The 24,410-nt window shown below is 43.1% G+C and overlaps 1 protein-coding gene across 6 annotated transcripts in view; it reads right to left on the bottom strand.

Moving 5' to 3' along the window:
• Positions 1-24,410, bottom strand: part of armc3 (armadillo repeat containing 3) — a 258,598-nt gene that overhangs the window by 153,777 nt on the left and 80,411 nt on the right. For all 6 annotated transcript variants that reach the window (XM_068013721.1, XM_068013745.1, XM_068013732.1 and 3 more), the window contains one exon: positions 6,468-6,643. In XM_068013721.1, the coding sequence (XP_067869822.1) occupies positions 6,468-6,643 (176 nt within the window). The remainder of the gene's footprint in view (positions 1-6,467; positions 6,644-24,410) is intronic.

The raw sequence follows: 24,410 nt of genomic DNA, 5'->3' as shown, positions 1-24,410 counted from the left end.
CTCCACACGGATTTCACGGGTGGCAAGCGGGCGTCCGAGACCCAAGAGAAACGGCCTGACAAAAGCAGGCTGCTCTCAAACGTCCCGGAGGCAGCTCTCATGATCGGGCACCCTGTACCCGATGGACGGCTGCCCCCACTAGCCCAACCACCCCCAACACCCAACACGACTCCCGACTGACCACCCATGCTTCGCCGGGGGCCAAATAATTACTCCTAGCGAGGCAACCAAAACTTACCTGACTTCCAAGCTCCCCGGCATCTTTACTTCTTGCTGGGCTGTAGTCCCAGAAGTGGCCACCACTCCCGGTGGCGCTGCTGGGACTAAGAGCTGCCGGCCCGCTGATTGACACGCTGAGCTCACACCAATCGAAGCCCGGCGACCAGCAAAATACGGGTCAGTTTCCCAGGCGAGGCGGAAGCGGGTTCGCCACCGACTTTTCCCTAAACGTCATTAGTGAACCAGGTGGGTTTTTACAACAATTTCATGATCACCACTAGGCTAGCTTTCTAATTCCAGATTTATTAATTGAATTTAAATTCCACCATTTGCCATGGTGGGATTTGAACCCATATCCCCAGAGCATTAGCCTGGGACTCTGGGTTACTGGTCTAGTGCCATTACCACTACGCCACCACCTCCCCATACAGCAGGTGATGGGGAAGCATTAGAAGAGGCAACAGGCACAAAGGAAATACACATGAGTAATTAGTTTATTTTTGTATGTATTGTGTGGCGATTGAATTCATAAAATTGAATTGGAATGTGCATTTTCGGTTGGTTTTTATTTTTGTGTTGCCAAGTACAGCATAATGTGATGGTTATTCAAAAAGGGAGGGAGAGAGAAAGCAGGAAGCAAAGGCCATCAATCTTAACATTCGGGCAAAATGTTAAAAGCTATTATTAAAGATGTTTTAGCAGGGCACTTAGAAAAATTCAAGGTAATCAGGCAGAGTCAACATGGTTTTCTGAAAGGGAAATCATGTTTAACCAATTTTTGGAGTTCTTTGAAGAAGAAACATATGCTGTGGATAAAGGGGAACCAGTGGATGTAATGTACTTACATTTCCAGAAGGCATTTGATAACGTTCCACATCGAAGGTTATTGCAGAAAATAAAAGCTCATGGTGTAAGGGGTAACATACTGGCATAAAGAACAAAGAACAGTACAGCACAGGAACAGGCCATCTGGCCCTCCAAGCCTGCGCCGATCTTGATGCCTGCCTAAACTAAAACCTTCTAGACTTCCGGGGACCGTATCCCTCTATTCCCATCCTATTCATGAATTTGTCAAGATGCCTCTTAAACGTCGCTATCGTACCTGCTTCCACCACCTCCCCCGGCAGCAAGTTCCAGGCACTCACCACCCTCTGTGTAAAGAACTTGCCTCGCACATCCCCTCTAAACTTTGCCCCTCTCACCTGAAACCTATGTCCCCTAGTAACTGACACTTCCACCCTGGGAAAAAGCTTCTGACTATCCACTCTGTCCGTGCCGCTCATAACTTTGTAAACCTCTATCATGTCGCCCCTCCACCTCCGTCGTTCCAGTGAAAACAATCCGAGTTTATCCAACCTCTCCTCATAGCTAATGCCCTCCTACCAGGCAACATCCTAATAAACCTCTTCTGTACCCTCTCCAAAGCCTCCACGCCCTTCTGGTAGTGTGGCGACCAGAATTGCACGCAATATTCTAAGTGTGGCCTAACTAAAGTTCTGTACAGTTGCAGCATGACTTGCCAATTTCTATACTCTATGCCCCGACCGATGAAGGCAAACATGCCGTATGCCTTCTTGACTACCTTATCCACCTGCGTTGCCACTTTCAGTGACCTGTGGACCTGTACGCCCAGATCTCTCTGCCTGTCAATACTCCTAAGTGTTCTACCATTTACTGTATACTTCCCACCTGCATTAGATCTTCCAAAATGCATTACCTCACATTGGTCCGGATTAAACTCCATCTGCCATTTCTCCACCCAAGTCTCCAACCAATCTATATCCTGCTGTATCCTCTGACAATCCTCATCACTATCTGCAACTCCACCAAACTTTGTGTCATCCGCAAACTTACTAATCAGACCAGCTACATTTTCCTCCAAATCATTTATATATACTACAAACAGCAAAGGTCCCAGCACTGATCCCTGCGGAATACCACTAGTCACAGCCCTCCATTCAGAAAAGCACCCTTCCACTGCTACCCTCTGTCTTCTATGACCGAGCCAGTTCTGTATCCATCTTGCCAGCTCACCTCTGATCCCGTGTGACTTCACCTTTTGTACCAGTCTGCCATGAGGGACCTTGTCAAAGGCTTTACTGAAGTCCATATAGACAACATCCACTGCCCTTCCTTCATCAATCATCTTCGTCACTTCCTCAAAAAGCTCAATCAAGTTAGTGAGACACGACATCCCCTTCACAAAACCATGCTACCTCTCGCTAATAAGTTTGTTTGTTTCCAAATGGGAGTAAATCCTGTCCCGAAGAATCCTCTCTAATAATTTCCCTACTACTGACGTAAGGCTCACCGGCCTATAATTTCCTGGATTATCCTTGCTACCCCCTTCTGAAACAAAGGAACAACATTGGCTATTCTCCAGTCCTCTGGGACCTCACCTGTAGCCAATGAGGATACAAAGATTTCTGTCAAGGCCCCAGCAATTTCTTCCCTTGCCTCCCTCAGTATTCTGGGGTAGATCCCATCAGGCCCTGGGGACTGATCTACCTTAATGCTTTGCAAGACGCCCAACACCTCCTCCTTTTTGATAATGACATGACCCAGACTATCTACACTCCCTTCCCTAGGCTCATCTTCCATCAAGTCCTTCTCTTTGTTGAATACTGATGCAAATTACTCATTTAGTACCTCGCCCATTTCCTCTGGCTCCACACATAGATTCCCTCCTCTGTTACCCTCCCTGCACATCGGCCGTGTCCCTGAGCTCCCACATTGAGCAAGAGGAGCATAACACGGTTCTGAGATCTCCTGCCATTTTTAATCTTAAGCTTAACTTAGTCTTAACTTAGATAAATGAAAAAGGAATGAAAAGTTTTTACCAATCACACGGTAAAAAAAAAGAGAAATAGAAAAAGCCTTACCTTATCTACACACCACCGAGTCCCTTTTTTTTGGTTAGAGGAGGAGGGCAGGTGGGAGACACTACACGTGTAGTGTCTCGGGTTCAGAAACGGCCCAAATATATAGGCTTTTTACTTACCCAGAGCCCCCTGGTCCGCCGAAAACAAAAGGAAATTAAGTTTAAGTTGAAACTGACGTTCCCAGCTGATCACTCACTCGCACTCTCTGCTTCCGAATAAGCTGCTGCAATGAAAGCTAAGTTATTTTAAACGGCCCAAATATATAGGCTATTTACTTACCCAGAAGCCCCCTGGTCCGCCGAAAACAAAAGGAAATTAAGCTTAAGTTAAAACTGACCTTCCCAGCTGATCACTCGCTCGCACTCTCTGCTTTCGAATAAGCTGCTGCTTATAAGATTGGCTCGATAACAGGAAACAGAGAGTAGGCATAAATGGGTCATTTTCTGTTTGGCAAGAGTGGTGTGCTACAGGGACCAGTGCTGGGGACTCAACTTTTTACAATTTATATAAATGAAGGGACCGAACGTATGGTTGCTAAATTTGCTGATGACACAAAAACAGATAGGGAAGTAAGTTGTGAAGAGGACTTAAGGAGGCTACAATGGGATATAGATAGGTTAAGTAAGTGGGCAAAGACCTGGCAAATGGAGTATAATGTGGGAAAATGTGAAATTGCCCATTTTGGCAGGAAGAATAAAAAAGTAGCATATTATTTAAATGGTGAGAGACTGCAGAGCTCTGAGATGCAGAGGGATCTGGGAGTCCAAATGCATGAATCACAAAAGGTTAGTATGCAGGTTCAGCGTGTACTTAGGAAAGCTAATAGAATGTTATCATTTATTGCGAGGGGAATTGAATACAAAATTAGGGAGGTTATGCTTCAATTATACAGGATATTGGCGAGATCACATCTGGAGTACTGTGTACAGTATTAGTCTCCTTATTTAAAGAAGGATGTAAATGCGTTGGAAGCAGTTCAGAGAAGGTTTACTAGACTAATACCTGGAATGGGTGGGTTGTCTTTTGAGGAAAGGTTGGACGGGGTAGGTTTGCATCCACTGGAGTTTAGGAGAGTAAGGCAACTTGATTGAAACATATAAGTACCTGAGGGTTCTTGACAGGGTGATTGTGGAAGGATATTTCCCCTCGTGGGAGAATCTAGAACTACAGGTCACTATTTAAAAATAAGGGGTCGCCCATTTGAGACGGAGATGTGGAGAAATTATTTCTCTCAGAGGGTCATGAGTCATTGGAGCTCTCTTCCTCAAAGCAGAGTCTTTAAATATTTTTAAAGCAGAGGTAAATAGAGTCTTGATTAGCAAGAGGGTGGAAGGTTATCGGTGGTAGGCAGGAATGTGGAGTCGAGGTTACAATCAGAACTTCAGGTTCCGAAGAAGGGTCACTGACCTGAAACGTTAACTCTGCTTCTCTCTCCACAGATGCTGCCAGACCTGCTGAGTATTTCCAGCGTTTCTTGTTTTTATTTCATTTACCACGACTTTCAGTTTTCTGTCCTTAAGTCAATTTTTTATCCAACCTGACACTGATCCTTCTATTCCATGAGCCTCTATTTTCTTAACCAGCCTTTTATGTGGTACTTTGTCAAAGTCATGTCAGCATTGACAAATAAAATAACTGATTAGCCTTTAGTACTTGTCTTGTTGCTTGTTTTCCCATCCTGGTGCTCCTATTAGGTGCATCCCCAGTGGCTACAACTTGGGAGATTTTGGCTCCTGAGCTTCCATTGAGGACATTTCAGATAGCCTTGGAGCACAACCTCTGGGCCTAGGCTTTGGGCTGCAGCAGTCTAGGCTAGCTGGCTGAATGGCCACAGCAAAGGCATTGGCAGAAGAGCAGGAATGCAGTTGGGCTCTTCCTCCTCTGGTGGCCTTGTATAGTATGAAACCTCTTGCAATAACGAGTGAAGTGTGTTAATGAGAATCTTATGAGGTGTTTGGAGAATGTAGGTAGCATAGTGAAATAGCTGATAGCTTGTATGAGATGTGAGTTGTTGCTAACTGACAGTTGTAATAGTGGTGAGTGTGTGCCCATGAGAAGAAGGAAATCTAGTGTGGTGCTGTAATTGCAGGACAGTGGGGTATGGCAGTGTTGAGAGCGTGTAAATAATGAGAACACATAATGCTGGAATTACTCAGCAGGTCTAGCAGTAACTATGGAGAGAGAAACAGGAATTAACTTTTCAGGTCGTGACCTTTCCTTAGTACTTGAAAAAGTTAGAGATGTAGCAGGTTTTAGGCAAGTACAGAAGCAAGGAAAAGGAAGGTTGGGGGAAGAACAAAAGGGAAGGTCTGTGATAGGGCGGAAGGCGGGAGAGATTAAATGACAAAAGGAAAAAGGAGATGGTAATGGGATAAGTAAAAAAAAAAGATGAGTCTAGAGCAGGTGCAAATGGGAAAAGCAGAATCATCACCAATAGCTGTCATCCAAAAACAAAGAAGATTGGGGGCAGAGGTGCTGAACTGAAATTGTTGAACTCAGTGTTAAATCCTGAAGACTATAGAGTGCGTAATCTGTAACCCACACTTTAAATAAAGCTTCCGGGCTCCTCATCAAAATGACACATCTGCAGGTACGCTGCCTGCTTGCATGACACAATTTGCCAGCATATTTTTTTTTTAAAGTTCAGTCCTTCGCTGCGACGAGAGGTCGACAGCCACGACAACCTCAGGACCAGTATTCATTTGTAAAATGAGCCAGATTTGACATCCAATGAGATTTGTTATATGAGTAAAAGAAAATCACATTTAACACTTCCCTGTGCAATCTACAATTTTTATGGCCAGTTTGGTTCTCCAGTTTATGTTATTTTGCTGAACTTTTGTTTGTAATATTTGATAGTTTGAGATTATTTTGTGCAGAGGATGGTGTATCTGGAAATAACATTTAGTCTTGACGCTTCTTCGAATTCTGCAATTCAGATGTCATAATTCTGCAGATGTCATGTATTGCAATGTAATAGGTTTGTGTTGGGCACAAAATGGAGCAACCTGAGATTCATTGAGCACATTTACCAGTTACTCCTTTTCAAAAAAATGCATCCATGAACTGCAGGAAATGGTTAACAAAAATAGCTGTGTTTTAAGCAACTCAAACTTTGCAAAAATATATGTTATGTTTTAATAGTTACTAGGAACTGATCAATAGATGTCTATGAATCCATACCATATCTTAAATTAGAGAAGCCTGGATTGGCTTGGTTTGGGATTACTTTATAAAAAGTCATAACAACAACCCTCATGACATTTACATTTTTCATATATTGATTATATTTGTTGCATTAAGAAAATCAGTAATATAACATTAAATCTGAGAATCTGCTTGTAAATGAAGAAAAATAAATATTACCTTAACTAAATTTGAAATACACTCAATGGAATTCTTTTGAACATCAGGATCAGGACTTGAAAGAAGATTAACGAGTGGCTCCAGCCCACCTTTCTCATAAATTTCCACTTTACTGGTGAAATCAATAGACATGGAAGCTAGGCACAGTGTAGCAAGTTCATGGACAATGATATCTTCTGTAGTGGAGGCAAAAGAAACAGTTAAAAGCAATAAAAATCTCTCATTCTCTCTCTCTCTGTCTGTCCATCACAGTTCAAAGTGTCACACTGGTACAGATGCAAAAATATCTTAAATCTTAACAATTGGAAAAAAACAGAATCCTACTCATTCTTGACAGCTTCTTCTGAACTGGAGTTAGAAATTTAAAAGCAGTTAAAATTGCCATCTGGTTGAGCTCAAGAGTTTAAAAGAGTTACAATTACCTGGAATTGTTTTTTAGGCCACTCTAAAGGAGTCCAAATCTAACAGCAAATCATCACAACTATGATCCAGACTCCAGGCTGCACATGAGCAAAACCACATATACATTTCCTGTAGACTTTTGCAATATGAAACAACTATGGAGGCACCAAACACTTACAGAATTTTTCCAACAGCAACAGAAGATATCAACCAGCAACTAACCTCCAATTAGTTGATGATCTCTTTAAATCGTGCTGGTGGGGGCTCCTTCATGCTGCTTAATGCATGTTCAGCTGTGAGAGCTTAAGAGAGGGTGTTGGCTAGTCCATGGCACCCCAAAATGGCAGCACTGGAGTCAATTCAGTGTTTCACACTGACTGATATCATGATCTGCCTGCTCTGCATACATCTGGCAGACATTAGCTGAGCACATTCTCCGATATGGAGCAGGATTTTCAATCAAGGTCCAGATTGGAGGCAGGCGGGCCCACAATTTGGTGTCACTGGCCATTATGCCAGTTCCCCACCACAATCCTGACCCCCAAGTCATTTTCAACGAGGCCAGCTCAGGGTCGGACCAGTTGCCCGCTGCCAAGCAGCGGGTAATCAATTAACTGGAGATTGATAATTAAGGGGCCAATTAAGGCTCTGTTTCCACACTAGTGAGATTTCCAGTCAGCAATGCAGACAGCCCACATTAGCCTGGACCATGCCCAGGCCAATGTAGTGGGCTCAGGACAGGAAAGTGGTGGCGGGCATAATTGTCCACACAAGGGACCCCCATCCCCTGTAATGGCTGCCGGACCACAGCTGTGGCCGCTGGCCATCCCTTGGCGAGTTTGTCCCTCCAGGATCATGCCCAGGCAGCTGTGGCCATTTTAAGCATCAAACAACTTACCTGGCCTTTTCCCTCCTTCTCTCCATGTTCAGGTCAGCAGCTCCCAACTCGGCTGGTGGGCTGCAGATCCAAGTGCTAGCTGACTTCCCATTGGTCCTCGAGCCTCGAGAGCCTGCCCCCGGCCTTTAATTGGCTGAACCTTTAAAAATACTGGTGCGTGCGGCTGAATGAATTGCAGCCCCTGGCATTTGGTGCGATTCACAGCAGAAGCATGCGTGTGTGCAGTGGATGTCATTTCAACTGCCAAATGGCACCCACAGTGCCCAATGTGTGCTCCCAAGCCTAATTTTGTGGCAACAGTTTCCACACTTGGGACCAAACTTGAGCATTGAGGGCTTCCAAATCCAGTATAACATAAGTGAAGTGAAAAATAAAGCCCCCTGTGCTGCCTCACCAATGTACCTTAAGACAATAAAAAACTGTCTCCCTCACAAAACTGTTACTAAAGATTGCTCAATATGTTGTTCTGCGATGTCTGAAAGCAACTAAAGGCGACCCATCATGTTAGGTTTCCCTGTCAGAAACTACCCATCGAGATGAAATATTTCTATTTTGATGATATATTAGGCTGCATTTTCATCACAAGGCAGAGGCAGGTGTGCCAGCAATTTCGTGCCACCAGTCAGTGTGCCAGCATTCTGGCATGTTTCCCAACTTCTATCTATTTTCACAGAGGCGGTTTCTGGGGGGTAATGGCTACCTGCTCATCAGCAGCAGGTAGACAATCAGGCCAATTGAAGTGCCAATTGAGGGCAAACATCCAGACGGGGGACTGGCCGCCCAATGTGTCTGTGGCCCGTAGATGGCATGGTGACCGCCTCGAGCGGCAGGCCATAGGGGCCAGAGGCACATACTGCAAAGCAGCACAGCACAGATCCTCTGGGCTGCGAGGGGCACAGCTTCAGCCACAGGCCATCCTGCAGAGGGGTTCCCCTCCACAAAGATGGCCTGGCAGCTGTGGCCACAGTATATTTTGAACCATTTAAATGTCGTTAGAGAGCATTTCCATCTTTGAGGCGGCCTCGCAGTCCCCCATCTATAGCGGCAGCGCCCACCTCTCCTGCAGAGGTTGCTGGCTGCCCAGAGCCTCAAGCACTTCCTCTCCCGGCTGCGGAATCCACCCGACATCATTAATTGGACAGGGTTCCTGGAGGCAGCCTCTTAATTGGCCGCCTCCTCGCAAATCTCCTCCAGGTTCCCAACCTGGAATTCAGCCCGGCGTCAGGATCGGAACCCTAGAACTAAAATTCAGCGCATCCTTACTGAGAAACTAATGAAATGAGAGATTAGAAGAGGTTTTCTTTCCCCTCATATGTGGAATACAAAATCAATTAATTGCATACTGAGATGATTGTGTCTTTTGTTGAGGCAGGGAGTCACAGGGTGACAGTCAAGACTGAAATAATAAGAGAATTTTATTTGATTATATTTGGTAATCTGTACCATCGTAGAATTTTCTGTCAGGGGTCCATTATAGGAACATCTGCAAATAGTCTATGCAAAGCGTGGGCTAAATGTTTTTTTTTAAATTATTATTCCATGTTTTATGTCTGTAATTAGTATAAGCATCCTTCTTGCTCCCGAATAACAGTATCACCACTGAAACCCATGTCAATGGACAGCACCATTCAAGACCGGCAGTCAGTGATGAACCTATTAACATGCATTTTACTTCTGGGACTATTCACATATGCCAATCCTGGATTTCTTCAACAGCACTGAATGTGTTATCTGGGCTCATAGATCTTGTGCAATACGTGCAGTATGTGCTGGAGGTGCAAAGGGGGCCAGAACAACATCAACAAAAGGAATTTCTTTATATTGCATCTGTTCCATGCCACAAAACAATTTGTTCTTATACAGCATTTTAACGTAGATAATATTTTCAAGATGCCTCATAGAGGTATGAGAAAAACAGAGAATGAACCAAAGAAGATATCTGGAGGGATATCAAAGATGATTTTAAGAAGGGAAGTTCAGATAGTCGAATCTTAAGTAGCTGAAGGTGTGGCCACAAGGGATCGGAAGCAAGAAGGGAGAAGCACAAGAGGCTGGAGTCTGAGTAACAAAGAATTTGGGGAGGGTAGAAATTTACAGTTGGTGTAAGTTACAAGATAGGCAGGGGAGAGGTTATGGAGTGATTTAAACACAAAGTTATGAATTTTAAATTGAAGGCATCTGGGGACTGGGAGCCAATATAGATTAGCTAGGACAAGAATGGGTTGGGTGATAGATGGTACATGGTATGCAATAGGAATTAGCATCAGAGTTTTGAGACATAGGAACATTAGGAACAGGCAAAGGTTATTCATCCCCTCAAGGTCATTCCGCCAAGCAACTAGATCATGACTGATCTGTAACATAACTCCATTTATCTGATTTTGCTCTATATCTGTGTGCAGTTCTGGTCACCGCATTATAGGAAGGATGTGGAAGCTTCGGAAAGGGTGCAGAGGAGATTTACTAGGATGTTGCCTGGTATGGAGGGAAGGTCTTAAGAGGAAAGGCTGAGGGACTTGAGGTTGTTTTCGTTGGAGAGAAGGAGGAGGAGAGGTGACTTAATAGAGACATATAAGATAATCAGAAGGTTAGATAGGGTGGATAGTGAGAGTCTTTTTCCTCGGATGGTGATGGCAAACACGAGGGGACATAGCTTTAGGTTGAGGGGTGATAGATATAGGACAGATGTTAGAGGTAGTTTCTTTACTCAGAGAGTAGTAGGGGCGTGGAACGCCCTGCCTGCAACAGTAGTAGACTCGCCAACTTTAAGGGCATTTAAGTGGTCATTGGATAGACATATGGATGAAAATGGAATAGTGTAGTTCAGATGGTTTCACAGGTCGGCGCAACATCGAGGGCCGAAGGGCCTGTACTGCGCTGTAATGTTCTAATTCTAATTCTAATTCTAATCCCTTGATACCCTTACCTACCAAAAATCTGTCAATCTCAGTCTTGAAAGTTCCAATTGCCCCAACATCCACCGCAATTTGGAAGAGAGAATTCCAGATCTCTACTGCCCTTTGCATGAAAAAGTGTTTCTTGATTTTGCTCCTGAACAGCCTAGCTATAATTTTAAGATTATGTCCCCTTGTTCTTCATTTCCCCACCAGAAGAAACAGTTCCGTTACCTGCCCCATCAAATCCTTTTAACATTTTAAACACCTCGATCGGATCATGCCTCAAGCATCTATACTTAAGGGAATATATGCAGGTTTATGCAACCTGTCCTCGTAACTCTAACTCCCATTATAATTCTGTTTAATTTGCCAATATATCCTTCCCAAGGTGGGGTGGGCAAAACTGAATACATAGTATTACCAAAACTGAAAATGGTACTCCCACATTCTTTGTAATTGTTAACTTCTCCCAATTTAGAAAATACTACAATCTATCTTTCTTTTGTCTAAAGTGGATGACCACACAATTGCCTACAAGACAAGCATATGTTATGGAGATTGGAGCATAGGAAACCAGCAAGGAGAACTTTGGAGTAATCAAGTCTGAAAGTGATGAAAGCATGTATGAGGGTTTCCATGGTAGTCGGGCTGCGACAAGGCAGAAGTGGGCGATGCTATTGAGGTATAAGTAGTAGTCTTTCCTGGAGAGGATATTGATTTGGAAGCTGAACTCTAAGTCAAACAGGACACCAAGGTTGGAAACAATCTGGTTCAGGAAGAGATGAGATCAGTGGCAAGGGAACAGAGTTTTAGGTGGGGGCTGATTTCTATCTTCCCAGTGTTTAATTGGAAGAAGTTAAGACTCATCCAATACACAATAGGAGCATAAGAATTCCTGACACAAAAAACTGAGGTCCATCTAATGCACGTTCTATTCTTCAGGTTATCACGTAATACAACAATAAGGAAGCTATTGAGTAATAGAAATCAATCTCTAGCCCTTAGCCTACAACAGACCCAGACATGAAGTGAGGAAATCCCCTGCGTGGAAAGTTTTCTGAACCATAGGTCCAAAATCACCTTCTCCTTCTAAGCACTCTACACTTACCATACATCATATCTCAAATTACTCACATAACGCATCCCAAGTATTTTCCGAAATAAATCTAGAGAATTTGGGTGGACAAGTGGCAGATGAAATTTAATGCAGAGAAGTGTGAACTTTGGTAGGAAGAACATGGAGAGACAATATAAAATGTTCAGTGCAATTCTACAGGGGGTGCAGGAGCAGATGGATCTCGGAGTTTATGTGCATAAATCATTGAAGGTGGCAGGACAGGTTGAAAGAGCAGTTAATAGAGCATACAGCATCCTAGACTTCATTAATGGGGGCTTACAAAACAAAAGCAAGGAAGTTGACAATCTGTACCCTCATGGCCCAGCATATCCCCCACTTCACCATCAAGCCAAGGGACCAACCCTGGTTCAATGAAGAGTGCAGAAGAGCATGCCAGGAGCAGCATCAGGCATACCTAAAAATGAGGCATCAGCCTGATGAAGCTACAACACAGGACCACTTGCATGCCAAACAGCAGAAGCAGCATGTGATAGACAGAGCTAAGCGATCCCACGACAAATGGATCAGATCCAAACTCTACAGTCCTGACACATCCAGTTGTGAATGGTTGTGGACAATTAAACAACTAACAGGAAGAGGAAGCTCCACAAATATCCCTATCCTTAATGATGGGGGAGCCCAGCACATCAGTGCAAAAGACAAGGCTGAAGCATTTGCATCCACCTCCAGCCAGAAGTGCCGAGTGGATGATCCATCTCGACCTCCTTCTGAGGTCTCCGGCATCACAGATGCCAATTTTCAGCCAATTCGCTTCACTCCACGTGGTATCAAGAAATGGCTGAAAGCACTGGATACTGCACAGGCTATGGGCACTGACAACATTCGAAGCAATAGTACTGAAGACTTGTGCTCCAGAAATAGCCATGCCCCTAGCCAAGCTATTCCAGTACAGCTACAACACTGGCATCTACCCGGCAATGTGGAAACTTGCTCAGCAATAATATGCTCACTGATGCTCAGTTTGTATTCCTGCAGGGCCACTCAGCTCCTGACCTCATTACAGCCTTGGTTCAAACATGGACAAATGAGCTGAACTCAAGAGGTGAGGTGAGAGTGACTGACCTTGGCATCAAGGCAGCATTTGACTGAGAATGGCATCAAGGAGCAACTAGTAAAACTGGACTCGATGGGAATCTGGGGGAAAACTCTCCGCTGGTTGGAGTCATACCTTGCGCAAAGCAAGATGGATGTGCTTGTTGGAGGCCAATCATCTCAGTCCCAGGACATCACTGCAGGAGTTCCTCAGGGTAGTGTCCTAAGCCCAAACATCTTCAGCTGCTTCATCAATGACCTTCCTTCAATCATAAGGTCAGAAGTGAAGATGTTCGCTGATGATTGCACAATGTTCAGCACCATTCGCGACTCCTCAGATACTGATGCAGTCCCTGTAAAAATGCAGCAAGACCTGGACAATATTCAGGCTTGAGCTGAGAAGTGGCAAGTAACATTTGCGCCACACAAGCACCTGGCAATACTATCTCAAACAAGAATCTAACCATCTTCCATTGACATTCAATGGCATCACAGTCGCTGAATCCCCCACTATCAACATCCTGGGGGTTACCATTGACCAGAAACTGAACTGGAGTAGCCATATAAATACCGTGGCTACAAGAGCAGGTCAGAGGCGAGGAATGCTGTGGCAAGTAACTCGCCTCCTGACTCCCCAAAGCCTGTCCACCATCTACAAGGAACAAGTCAGGAGTGTGATGGAATACTCTCCACTTGCCTGGATGGGTGCAGCCTAACACCATCCAGGACAATGCAACCCGCTTGATTGGACCCCATCCACCACCTTCAAAATACACTCCCTACATCACAAACGCAAAGTGGCAGCAGTGTGTACCATCTACAAGATGCACAGCACCTTCCAAACCCACGACCTCTACCATCTAGAAAGACAAGGGCAGCAGATGCATGGGAATACCACCGCCTTCAAGTTCCCCTCCAAGCCATACACCATACTGACTTGGAACTATATCGCCATTCCTTCACTGTCACTGGGTCAATATCCTGGAACTCCGTTTCTGTGGGTGTACCTATGCCCCAAGGACTGCAGCGGTTCAAGAAGGAAGCTCACCACCACTTTCTCAAGGGCAATAAGGGATGGGCAATAAATACCGGCCTAGCCAGCGACACCCACATCCCATGAGCAAATAAAAAAAAAGTTATGTTCAACTTGTATAGAACACTGGCTCGGCCTCAGTTGGAGTACTGTGTCCCGTTCTGTGCCCACATTTTAGGAAAGATGTCAAGGCATTGGAGAGAGAGCAGAAAAGGTTCACGTGAATGGTTCCAGGGACGAGGATCTTCAGTTACGTGTATCATGAAAGCGTGTTATGCCGAATGATGATTTTTTAATCCACCAGCTGGAAACCTGAATTAAATTTTCAAAAAGGAAGAAAGGAACAGACTGCTAGCAGCTAAGATGGCCGTGGCAATTTGCATCAATATACCCTACATTCCAATTCAAGGTGGAGACGAGTGTCTGCTCAATCCCCAGCCAGAACAATGATCTGGGAATTTTGAGTGAACTACTTGTCCTATCGCCATCAACAAGACATTAGGACAATCAATTGTGACATTAGGAGGCAAATCATTCAAACCTGAAATTTTAACAAGGGGACCCTGGTTGAGAGAAGGGAATTCCTAGACAAGAACTGATTAAATTGTAAGAGGAAATACACACTGGGTGATGGTCAGGTGACAGGCCCACCATCTGTGTGTTAAAGCTGTTTTTTTCTCCCTGCAGACCAGACAAGCAACTAGACACTGACTAGACCCAAGTGGGGTCGCTCTCTCTCTCCAGTCCAACTTTCAGGTTCAAGCCCTGCCTGCTGGTCGTAACCACCTATGCCTATCAGAGACCCCTTAAGAAAATCATTCGCATCGCTGTTCTCCAGGAGAATTACGGAACCTTCTGGCCACATCTGCAAGCTGGAAGCCTCAGGACTAAGTTCAACCGGGAGCCATCCGAGTCACCAAACTCCACAAACTGTATACTCCTTTTTATTGCTCCGGACTCTAATCTGACCAAGCTATAAGTCCCCACTCAGTAACCTCTTTGTGTGTGTGTGTGTGTGTGCGCGAAAGTTGCAGTGTAATTTATTATTTTATTTAGATCGGTTTAGTATAATAAAGCTAACCTCTTTTTTTGTCAAACTCAAGAAAACCTTCCGATTGGTTCTTTTGTGATCATAGCATGTAAATAGTTAAACACTCACTGAATTGGCAAGTACATCCACTTTAAAAAAGAAATAAACCATGTTGTGGTCAAACAAGGAAAAGGACAAGAGGGAAGCTCTTCGACCCTTCCTCACCTGATCGTAACACGTGGTTAGGAACACAGGAACATAGGAGCAGGAGTAGGCCATTCAGCCCATCAAGTCTGCTCTGCCATTCAATACGATCATGGCCGATCATCCACTTCAATGCCTTTTTCCACATTATCCTCATATCCCTTTATGTCATTGGTATTTAGAAATCTGTCAATCTCTGCTCGAAACATAATCAATGACAGAGCTTCCACAGCCCTCTGGGGTAGAGAATTCCAAAGATTCACAACCCTCTGAATAAAGAAATTTCTCCTCATCGAGGTCCTAAGTGGCTTCCCCCTTATTTTGAAATTGTGTCCCCTGGTTCTAGACTCCCCAAACAGCGCAGAAGGAGGCCATTTGGCCCATCGTGTCCACACTGGCTCTCTGAAAGAGCAACCCCCTCCCCCTGCCTTCTCCCCATAACCCTGCACATTCTTTCTTTTCACGTAACTGTCGAATTCCCTTTTGAATGCTTCAGTTGAACCTGCCTCCATCTTGTTCTCAGGCAGCGCATTCCAGACCTTAAGCACTCTCTGCGTGAAAAAGTTTTTCCTCATGTCACTTTTGCTTCTCTTCCCAAATACTTTAAATCTGTGCCCTCTCGCTCTCAATCCTTTCACGATTGGGTACAGTTTCTCACTATCTACTCTGTCCAGACCCCTCATGATTTTGAATACCCCTATCAAATCACCTCTCAGCCTTCTCTTCTCAAGGAAAACAGTCCTAACTTCTCCAATCTATCTTCATAACTGAAATTCCTCATCCCTGGAACCATTCTCCTGAATCTTTTCTGTATTCTGTCCAATGCCCTCATGTCTTTCTTGAAGTGCAGCACCCAGAATTAGACGCAATACTTCAGCTGAGGCCGAACTAGTGTCTTATACAAGTTCAACATAATTTCCTTGATCTTGTACTCTACGCCCCTATTAATAAAGCGCAGGATACTGTGTGCTTTAATAATCGCTCTCTCAACCTATCCTGGCACCTTCAATAACTTATGCACATATACACCTAGGTCCCTCTTTAGAACCCCCTTTAGAACTGTATCCTTTATTCTATATTGACTCTCCATGTTCTTCCTACCAAAATGAATCACTTCACATTTCTCTGCATTGAACTTTATCTGCCACCTGCCTGCCCATTCCAACAACTTGGCTATGTCCTTTTGAAGTTCTACACTATCCTCCTCACAGTTCACAATGCTTCCAAGTTTCATATCGTCTGTAAACTTTGAAATTGTGCCCTGGACACAAAGGTCTAGGTCATTAACGTATATCAGGAAAAGCAAAGGTCCCAACACCGATCCCTGGGGAACTCCACTATACAAACCTTCCTCCAGCCCAAAAAACATCCATTAACCACTACTCTTTGTTTCCTGTCTCTCAGCCAATTTCGTATCCATGTTGCTACCATCCCTTTTATTCCATGAGCTACAAGTTTGCTCACAAATCTGTTGTGTGGCATTGTATCAACCACCTTTTGAAAGTCCATTTACACCACATCAACAGCATTGCCCTCATCAATCCTCTCAGTTACCTCCTCAAAAAACTCCAGCAAGTTAATTAAACATGATTTTCCATTCAGAAATCCATGCTGGCCTTCCTTAATTAACTCACATTTATCCATGTGACTATTGGTTTTGTTGATATTGAACAATTTACTTGTAAGCAATATCATGCAGGCCCTCACCTGCCAAGAATGAGGCACAGTAATTCTGCCACATGGACATTAAACTTCATATTGTTGCTCGGAAGAAAAGAGGGCCTATTACAAGGAATTGCCAGGCCCCTAGTCAGAAAGACATTTTTGCATACTAGCAGACAGTGTTGGAACAAAGATATCAGTCCCTGCTCTCAATACACAGAACGGATGTGGTCAGACCAGTTTAGTCACATGACTAACTGGCTCTTGCAGAGTTTTGAACTGGAGTTTTAAATTGGAGAAAGTGTGTTTGAAGACAGAAAGCTCTTGGCTCCTGGACTGAAGTAGACCTCCTCTTCTCTTGTCTGCTCTCATCTCTTTCTTACCAGCTTCAGAATCCACTGAAGACAAGAAAGAAAAGTCTCCTACAGTGAACAAGATTTAAGAAGAATACTGGGTCCTAACGAAAAACAAGAATTACCTCCAAGAACTACCTACAAAAGGACTCTACAGTGAGCACGAAGCACAGTAACAAGAAACTTTTCAGAAATTGCCTCAAACTTCTCCACTTTATTTTTCTTCTGGTCTTTTCTGTCCCTATTTGCATGTGTGTATCGCATATGCATGCTAGCGTGGGTACATCGTGTATCCGTAGGCGTTAATCGACTTAAAGTTTAAGTTTTAATAAATTTCATTTTTCTTCTTTAAACCTAAGAAAGTCTGTTTGTGCTCATTTCCTTGCCTTATAATTGGAAAGTGGTGAACAAGGATTCACCAAGGGGGAGGTAAAAATACAGTGTGTTTAAAAATAAAACCCTTTTACAGTAAGACCAGGTGGAGGCTGAAAGGGAACCTCTAGACCTCTTTCTCACCTGGTCCTAACAGGAAATTCTGCTGAATTTGGTGAGGCAGAATGTCAGTGGCAGCAGGCAGTGATTATCCATTTTTTATTCCTCATGTACATAAATAATGTGGACACAGAAGTCAGTTGTAAGCTTGCTAAACTTCTACCCATTATTAAAGTAGGGAGTGCAGTGTAGAATGTTGCAGAAGGATTTAGCCCAGCTATGCAATTGGACAGATGAATGGCAAGTATTAAAATATAATATTGGCAAATGTAAGGTATTGCATATTAGAAGGGGGAAAAAAGTAGTTGTTTACCATCCTGTTGGGAAACGAAACAGCATACGAAAACTTAGAAAAGGACCTGGGAGTGATAGTAGTACAATCACTTTCAAGGCCATGACAATGTGCAGAAGCAAATATAAATTTTGGGTTAGAGAGCCAGAACAATAGAGCATAACAGAGGTTATATTAAGGCTTTACAATGCGCTAGTCAGACCTCACTTGCAATACTCTGTGCATTTCTCGTTGCCACATTTCAAAAGGAATATGCATGCATTGTTTAGAGTGCAAAGAAAAACAGAAAGAATAATTCCATCAGTAAAGGGAATGAACTGCAAGGGAAGAAAAGCCTAACAAAAGCAAAACCCTGCAGGTGCTGGAAATCTGAAATAAAACCAGAAAATGCTGAAGATGCAGCAGGTCAGACAGCATCTGTGCAGAAAGAAACAAAGTTAATGTTTCAGGTCAATGACCTTGTATCAGAACAGGAAGTTGTTAGTGATTTAATAGTTCATAAGCAAGTACAGACCCAGTTAAAATTAGGGGGAGGAAAGAACATACAGGAAGTTCTGTGATAGGGTAGAGGCCAGCTACAATTAAATGCCAAAAGGGCTGATGGCGCAAGGTAACGAGGAGGTGGTATTGGGATAATAAAGAAACAAAGATAGGTTTACAGCAGGTGTAAATGATAACAGAACCATTACCAGTATCTGCTGTCTGAGAAAATGGGAGCAGTGGTTATGATCTGAAGTTGTTGAATTGAATGTTTAGCCCAGAAAGTTAAGTTCCCAATGAAAGATGAGGTGCTGTCCCTAAAACTACTGTTGAGATTCCTTGGAATAGTGTTGGAGGCAGAGGAAAGACAGGTCAGAGTCGAAATGGGGTGGAGAATTAAAGTGATAAGCGACTGGAAGCTCAGGGTCACGTTTGTGGACGGAATAGAGTTGTTCAGCAAAGCAACCACCCAGTTTTCGTTTGATCTTCATATTGTAGAGGAGACCACATCATGAGCAGTGAATACAGTCTACTAAGTTGAAAGAAGTACATGTAAATCCCTGTTTCACTTAGAAGGAGTGTTTGGGGCCCTGGATAGTGGGCAGGGGATGTAGCAAAAGGACAGATGTTGCATCTCCAGTGCTTGCATGGAAAGTTGCCAGGAGAAGGGGAAAGGGTGTTGAGGGTGATGGAATCACACTAACAGCAGCATTCTTCAGACCACTCAATAGTGGAAGGGAAGTGGAGGAAGAAATATGTAAACAAATCATTGAAATGAGTAAAAGGCCTAGTATTATAAACATGGGAGATTTTAACTACCTGCAAACAGATTGGAAAGAAGAGGTAGGGGAGGGGAAAAAGGAATTAATTTTTTACTGTGTGTTCATAACTCTTTTCTTACCGAACTTGTAAAAACTCCAACTAAAGAGCCACTGCTGGATCTGGTAATGTGAAGTAAACTAGGGAAGATAAGAGAAGTAAACATAGAATATCTAGATAATAGCAATTATAACAATAAAGTTTAAAATAATTTAAAAATAAGACAAAGTAAAAAAGCTAACTGTAAGGGGATGAGAATGGAACTAGGAAAGATAAACTGAAAAAATATGTTGACATAGTTATGCAGTGTGAACTATTTTAAAAAGTGATCAATAAAGTTCATAAGAACATTGGAACAGGAGTAGGCCAATTACTTCCTCGAGCCTATTCAGCCATTCAGTGAGATCATGGATGAACTGAGACCTAACTCCATAAACCCACCCTTGCCCCATATTCCTTAATAGTTCAGCAGAAATATATTCCTCTAAAAACAAAAACAAATTAACCAATAAGGGAGAGAATGAGAAAACAACAGTGCAAAAAGGTTAAGAAAGTAAAAAGAAATAGGAACACAAAGAGGAACTACAAAATTAAGCCATCAAAAAATGTAAAAAGAAACTGTATTCTACAGATACATAAATAACAAAAGGAAAATCAGGATAGGGATAGGACAACTAAGGAATACACAAGATAAACTCACAGTTAACGACAATGAAATATCAAAAATATAGAATAGTTAGTTTGGCTCAGTATTTATCAGGGAGACTCACAAGAGATCAAAAAAGATATAAAGAGAGACAGCAGAGGCACTATTATATAAAAATTAATTAGAAACGGGAATAGTGCCAAGTGACTGGCAGGCAGCTAATGTTACTCCGATATTTAAAAAGGGAGATTGAACAAGTCCAGGGAACTTTTGGCCAGTTAAGTGGTAGGAAAGATAATGCAATTTTTTTATTAAAGATGTGATAGAAAATCATCTAGAAACCAAAAATCTCATGAAGAGTAATCAGCACAGATCTCAAAAGTGAAGGTCACGCTTCACCAACTTTATTGAGTTCTTTGAAGAAGTAATAGAAACAGTAGGCAAGGATAATGCAGTAGATGTAATATATTGGATTTTCAAAAGAACTTCAATAAGATAGACTCATGCCTAAAGGATAAGTAGCAGAATGGATAGTAGATAGCATTAAACAGGAAACAGAGAGTAGGGGTTAGGGTAGGTACTCAAATTAAAAAAAAATGGAAATGGTGTTCCTTGAGATCGATACTGGAACCATTATTGTTCACAATTTACATTAACTATCTGGACTCAAGTTGCAAACTTTCCAGACAATAACAAATTGGGGATTTTAGTTAATAGTGAGGAACGCGCCAAGGCTACTCAGGCAGCACCCTCCAAACCCGTGACCTCTACCACCCAAAGGACAAGGGCAGCAGATGCATGAGAACACCACCACCTGCAAGTTCCCCTCCAAGCCACTCACCATCCTGACTTGGAACTATATCGCCGTTCCTTCACTGTCGCTGGGTCAAATCCTGGAACTCCCGTCCAAATAGCACTGTGGGTGTACCTACCCAATGGAGTGCAGCGGTTCAAGAAGGCAGCTCACCACCACCTTCTGATTTGATTTTTTGATTTTTTTTGATTTAGAGATACAGCACTGAAACAGGCCCTTCGGCCCACCAAGTCTGTGCCGACCATTAACCACCCATTTATACTAATCCAACACTAATCCCATATTCCTACCATATCCTCACCTGTCCCTATATTTCCCTACCACCTACCTATACTAGGGGCAATTTATAATGGCCAATTTACCTATCAACCTGCAAGTCTTTTGGCAGGTTCTCATGGGCAATTAGGGATAGGCAATAAATGCTGGCCTGGCCAACGATGCCCTTCAAAGATTTATGTAAATACACCCCAGGCATCTCTGTTCCTGCACGCCCTTTACAATTGTATCATTTAGTTCCTATTGCTTTTCCTCATTCTTCCTACCAAAATGCATCACTTTACACTTCTCTGCATTAAATTTTACCTGCTATGTGTCTGCCCACTTAAACTGTATGTCCTCCTAAAGCCTGTTACCATCCTCCCCATTTTTTACATTTCCGAGTTTCATATCATCGGCAATCATTGAAATTATGCTCTGTATACCCAAGAGAATATATAATATATATGCCAAAAAGAACAGTGGTCCTAATAGCTACCCCTGGGAGATGCACACTGTACACTTTTCTCCAGTCTGAAAAGCAACCGTTCACCTCTATTCTCTGCTTGCTGTCCCTTTAATTGTATATCCATGCTTCTACTGTCTCTTTAGTCCTGTGGGCTTTAACATTGCTAACAAATGAGACAGAAGCAAAAGAATTTAGGGGTACAAAGCATTAAAATTAGCAATGTAAGTTAATAAGGCTATAAAAAAACAAAGTAATAGGGTTTATTTCCAGAGGAACAGAATTTAACAGCAGAAAAGTTATGTTAAACTTTTGTAGAACCTCAGTTAGACAACACATGGAGTACTGTGAACATTTCTGGTCTCCACATTATAAAAAGAATATAGAGTTACTGGAAAAACAGCAAAATAGATTCACAAAGTTGATCAACAAGCTGGGCCTCTTTTCTCTAGAACAGAGAAGTCTGAGGGGTGACGTGATAGCGATCTTTCCAATTAATGGAAGGTTTGATATAGTAGACATGGACCAAAATGTTTCCACTTGTGGGGGAGTTCAAAGCTAGAGTCATAAATATAATAGTCACAAATAAATCCAATTAGGAATTCAGGAGAAACTTCTTTACATGAAGAATAAAAATAGAACAGAGAAACATAGAAAATTTACAGCACAGATAAAGGTAATTCGGCCCATCGTGTTTGTACCAGCCAAGAGAGTTATCCAGCCTAATCCCACTTTCCATCTCTTGGTCTGTAGCCCTGTAGGTTATGGCACAAGTGCACATCCAACTATTTTATTTAAATGCGATAAGGTGGCACAGGCAGAAACGTTCAGGCAGTGAGTTCCAGACAAAGTGTGGAACTCAATACCACAAGGAGCTCTCGATGAGAATAGCATAGATGCACGTAAAGGGAAGCTAGATAAGCACATGAGGGAGAAAGGAATAGAAGTATATGCTGATGAGGTTAGGTGAAGAGAGATGGGAAGAGGCTCATGCAGCATAAGTGTAGACACTGTGTAACAGGGCCCAGCGGCCTGTTTCTATGCTGTTGTCTCTAAGTGGGGAATTTTAATCTGGACGAGTGCATAGGTTTGATTGCAGGTGGAGATTGAAACGGACAAAAATTCGAACGCATCTGGAAGCCAAATCCAACTTGCCAACTTCTGCTTTTAATTTGAGCTTGTTACACTGCTTGCAAGCAACCCCACAGGAGGGGAGATTATCTATTAATGTATGCTAATCGCTCAACTGGAGTGATATTTCAACTCACTTTCAAATTTAACGCCACATCCACAGGGTTTCCTGAACCTTAACAGTTAAACCAAAGCGAGAAGACAATGGCAGCTGGGCTATCTGAATCAAAATCATGGATTTGCCGTAATAAATACTCACACTCACATCTGCTTTCTTACCTGATAGTGGGAAAATGTCTGAGAGTTTACTTTCTACTGTTACAACCCAGTGAGAAAGAGGTCTAGTGTTCCCTCTCATCCTTCATCTGGTCTTACCATAACAGAGTTTAATTTTAAACACACTGTTTTTTTTAGCTCCCCCAACTTATAACTTCCAATTATAAGGCAAATAAACTTACAGGTTTTCTTAGGTTTAAAGAAAAAAAGATTGAACTTTATTAAACTTAAACTATAATTCGGTTAACGCCTACGGATACACGACACGCCCATGCTAGCATGCAGATGCGATACACACATGCAGACAGAGACAGAAAAGAGCAGAAGAAATAAAGTGGAAAAGTTTGAGGCAATATCTGAAGATGCTTTTGGTTACTGTTCTATGAGCTCGCTGTAAAGTCCTTGATAGTAGGTAGGTCTTGCTTTTCGTTGGGTCCCAGTATTCTTCTTAATCCTTGTTCGATGTAGGAAACTTTCCTCTCTTGAAGTTCATGTGTCCTCAGTTGGTCCAGAGGCTTGTGAGAAAGAGATGGGAGCAGACAGGAGAGGTCTTCTCACTCCAGGAGCAAACAGTCTTTCTCAGTTCAAAAAACCCTGGACCATCCAGTTACTCATGTGACCAGCAGGTTTAACCAGTCCTGTCTTTTGTGGATTGTATCACCTTAGCAGTCTCTGGAATGCTCTTCCTTACACCTTCAATATCTGGTGATCAAAATCCATTGTGGGTTGAATGTGTCAAGGAATGGTCCTTTTGGCTCCACAAGCACTGTCTGTATGCAAACGTTTTTCAACTATGTGTCTGGCAGTCCTTGTAACAGATCCTCTCTTCTTCCCAGCAAGTTTAAAATCCATGTTCATATGACAAAATTAATATGCCTCATTCTTGGCAGGGGGCCTGCATGATACTACACTTTAGATGTTTCCTGAATCATAGCAGGATGAATGGGACTTTGGCTGCCTAAGATTGGGCTTCGGACATTATCAATATGACCAGCAACAGCCTACCCTTAAGAGACCTGTAACTGAACAGCAGAGAGGTCGGGGGTTGGGGGGGGGGAACAGCACTAGAGAGGGGGCTAGCTTACTGGAGGAACTACCCACGAAACAGGTTGTACAGACAGAGGCGGAGTTTCCTTGACATGTCCAAACAGCAGTGTTTCAGCAGGCTCAAATTGTTGCATCAAGTGGTGACAGACATTCACAGCCTCTTAGAAGAAGACCTGCTGCCTGCTGGACCTCCTGACCATGCATTATCAGTGGGTGTCACCAGGAGTTCACAATCTGCTACCCACAAATGCATAAAACAGGTGACAGACGGGCCATTTACCAGAGTCAGCAATTCTTCGCCTGCAATGACTCCAATCAGAAGGAGCGGGCACTCAGGTTTGCATCTCTGGCTGGTTCCCCACAGAGGCAGGACATCATCAAATACACACACTTGGTAATCCAGGCACCCCCAGAGAAAACAGGAGTATTCATCAACTGAGTATTCATCAACTGCAAGGGCTTCCACTCTATCAATATGCAGCTGGTGTACAACCACAAAATGATAGTTATGCAGATGGACGCAAAATTCTCGGGAAGCTGCCATGATGCTTCTGTCCTGTAGCAGTTCAAGCTCTC

Source organism: Heterodontus francisci, chromosome 2 (assembly GCF_036365525.1).
Source record: "Heterodontus francisci isolate sHetFra1 chromosome 2, sHetFra1.hap1, whole genome shotgun sequence".
Taxonomy (NCBI): domain Eukaryota; kingdom Metazoa; phylum Chordata; class Chondrichthyes; order Heterodontiformes; family Heterodontidae; genus Heterodontus; species Heterodontus francisci.
This window is presented reverse-complemented; position numbering and strand designations above follow the sequence as displayed.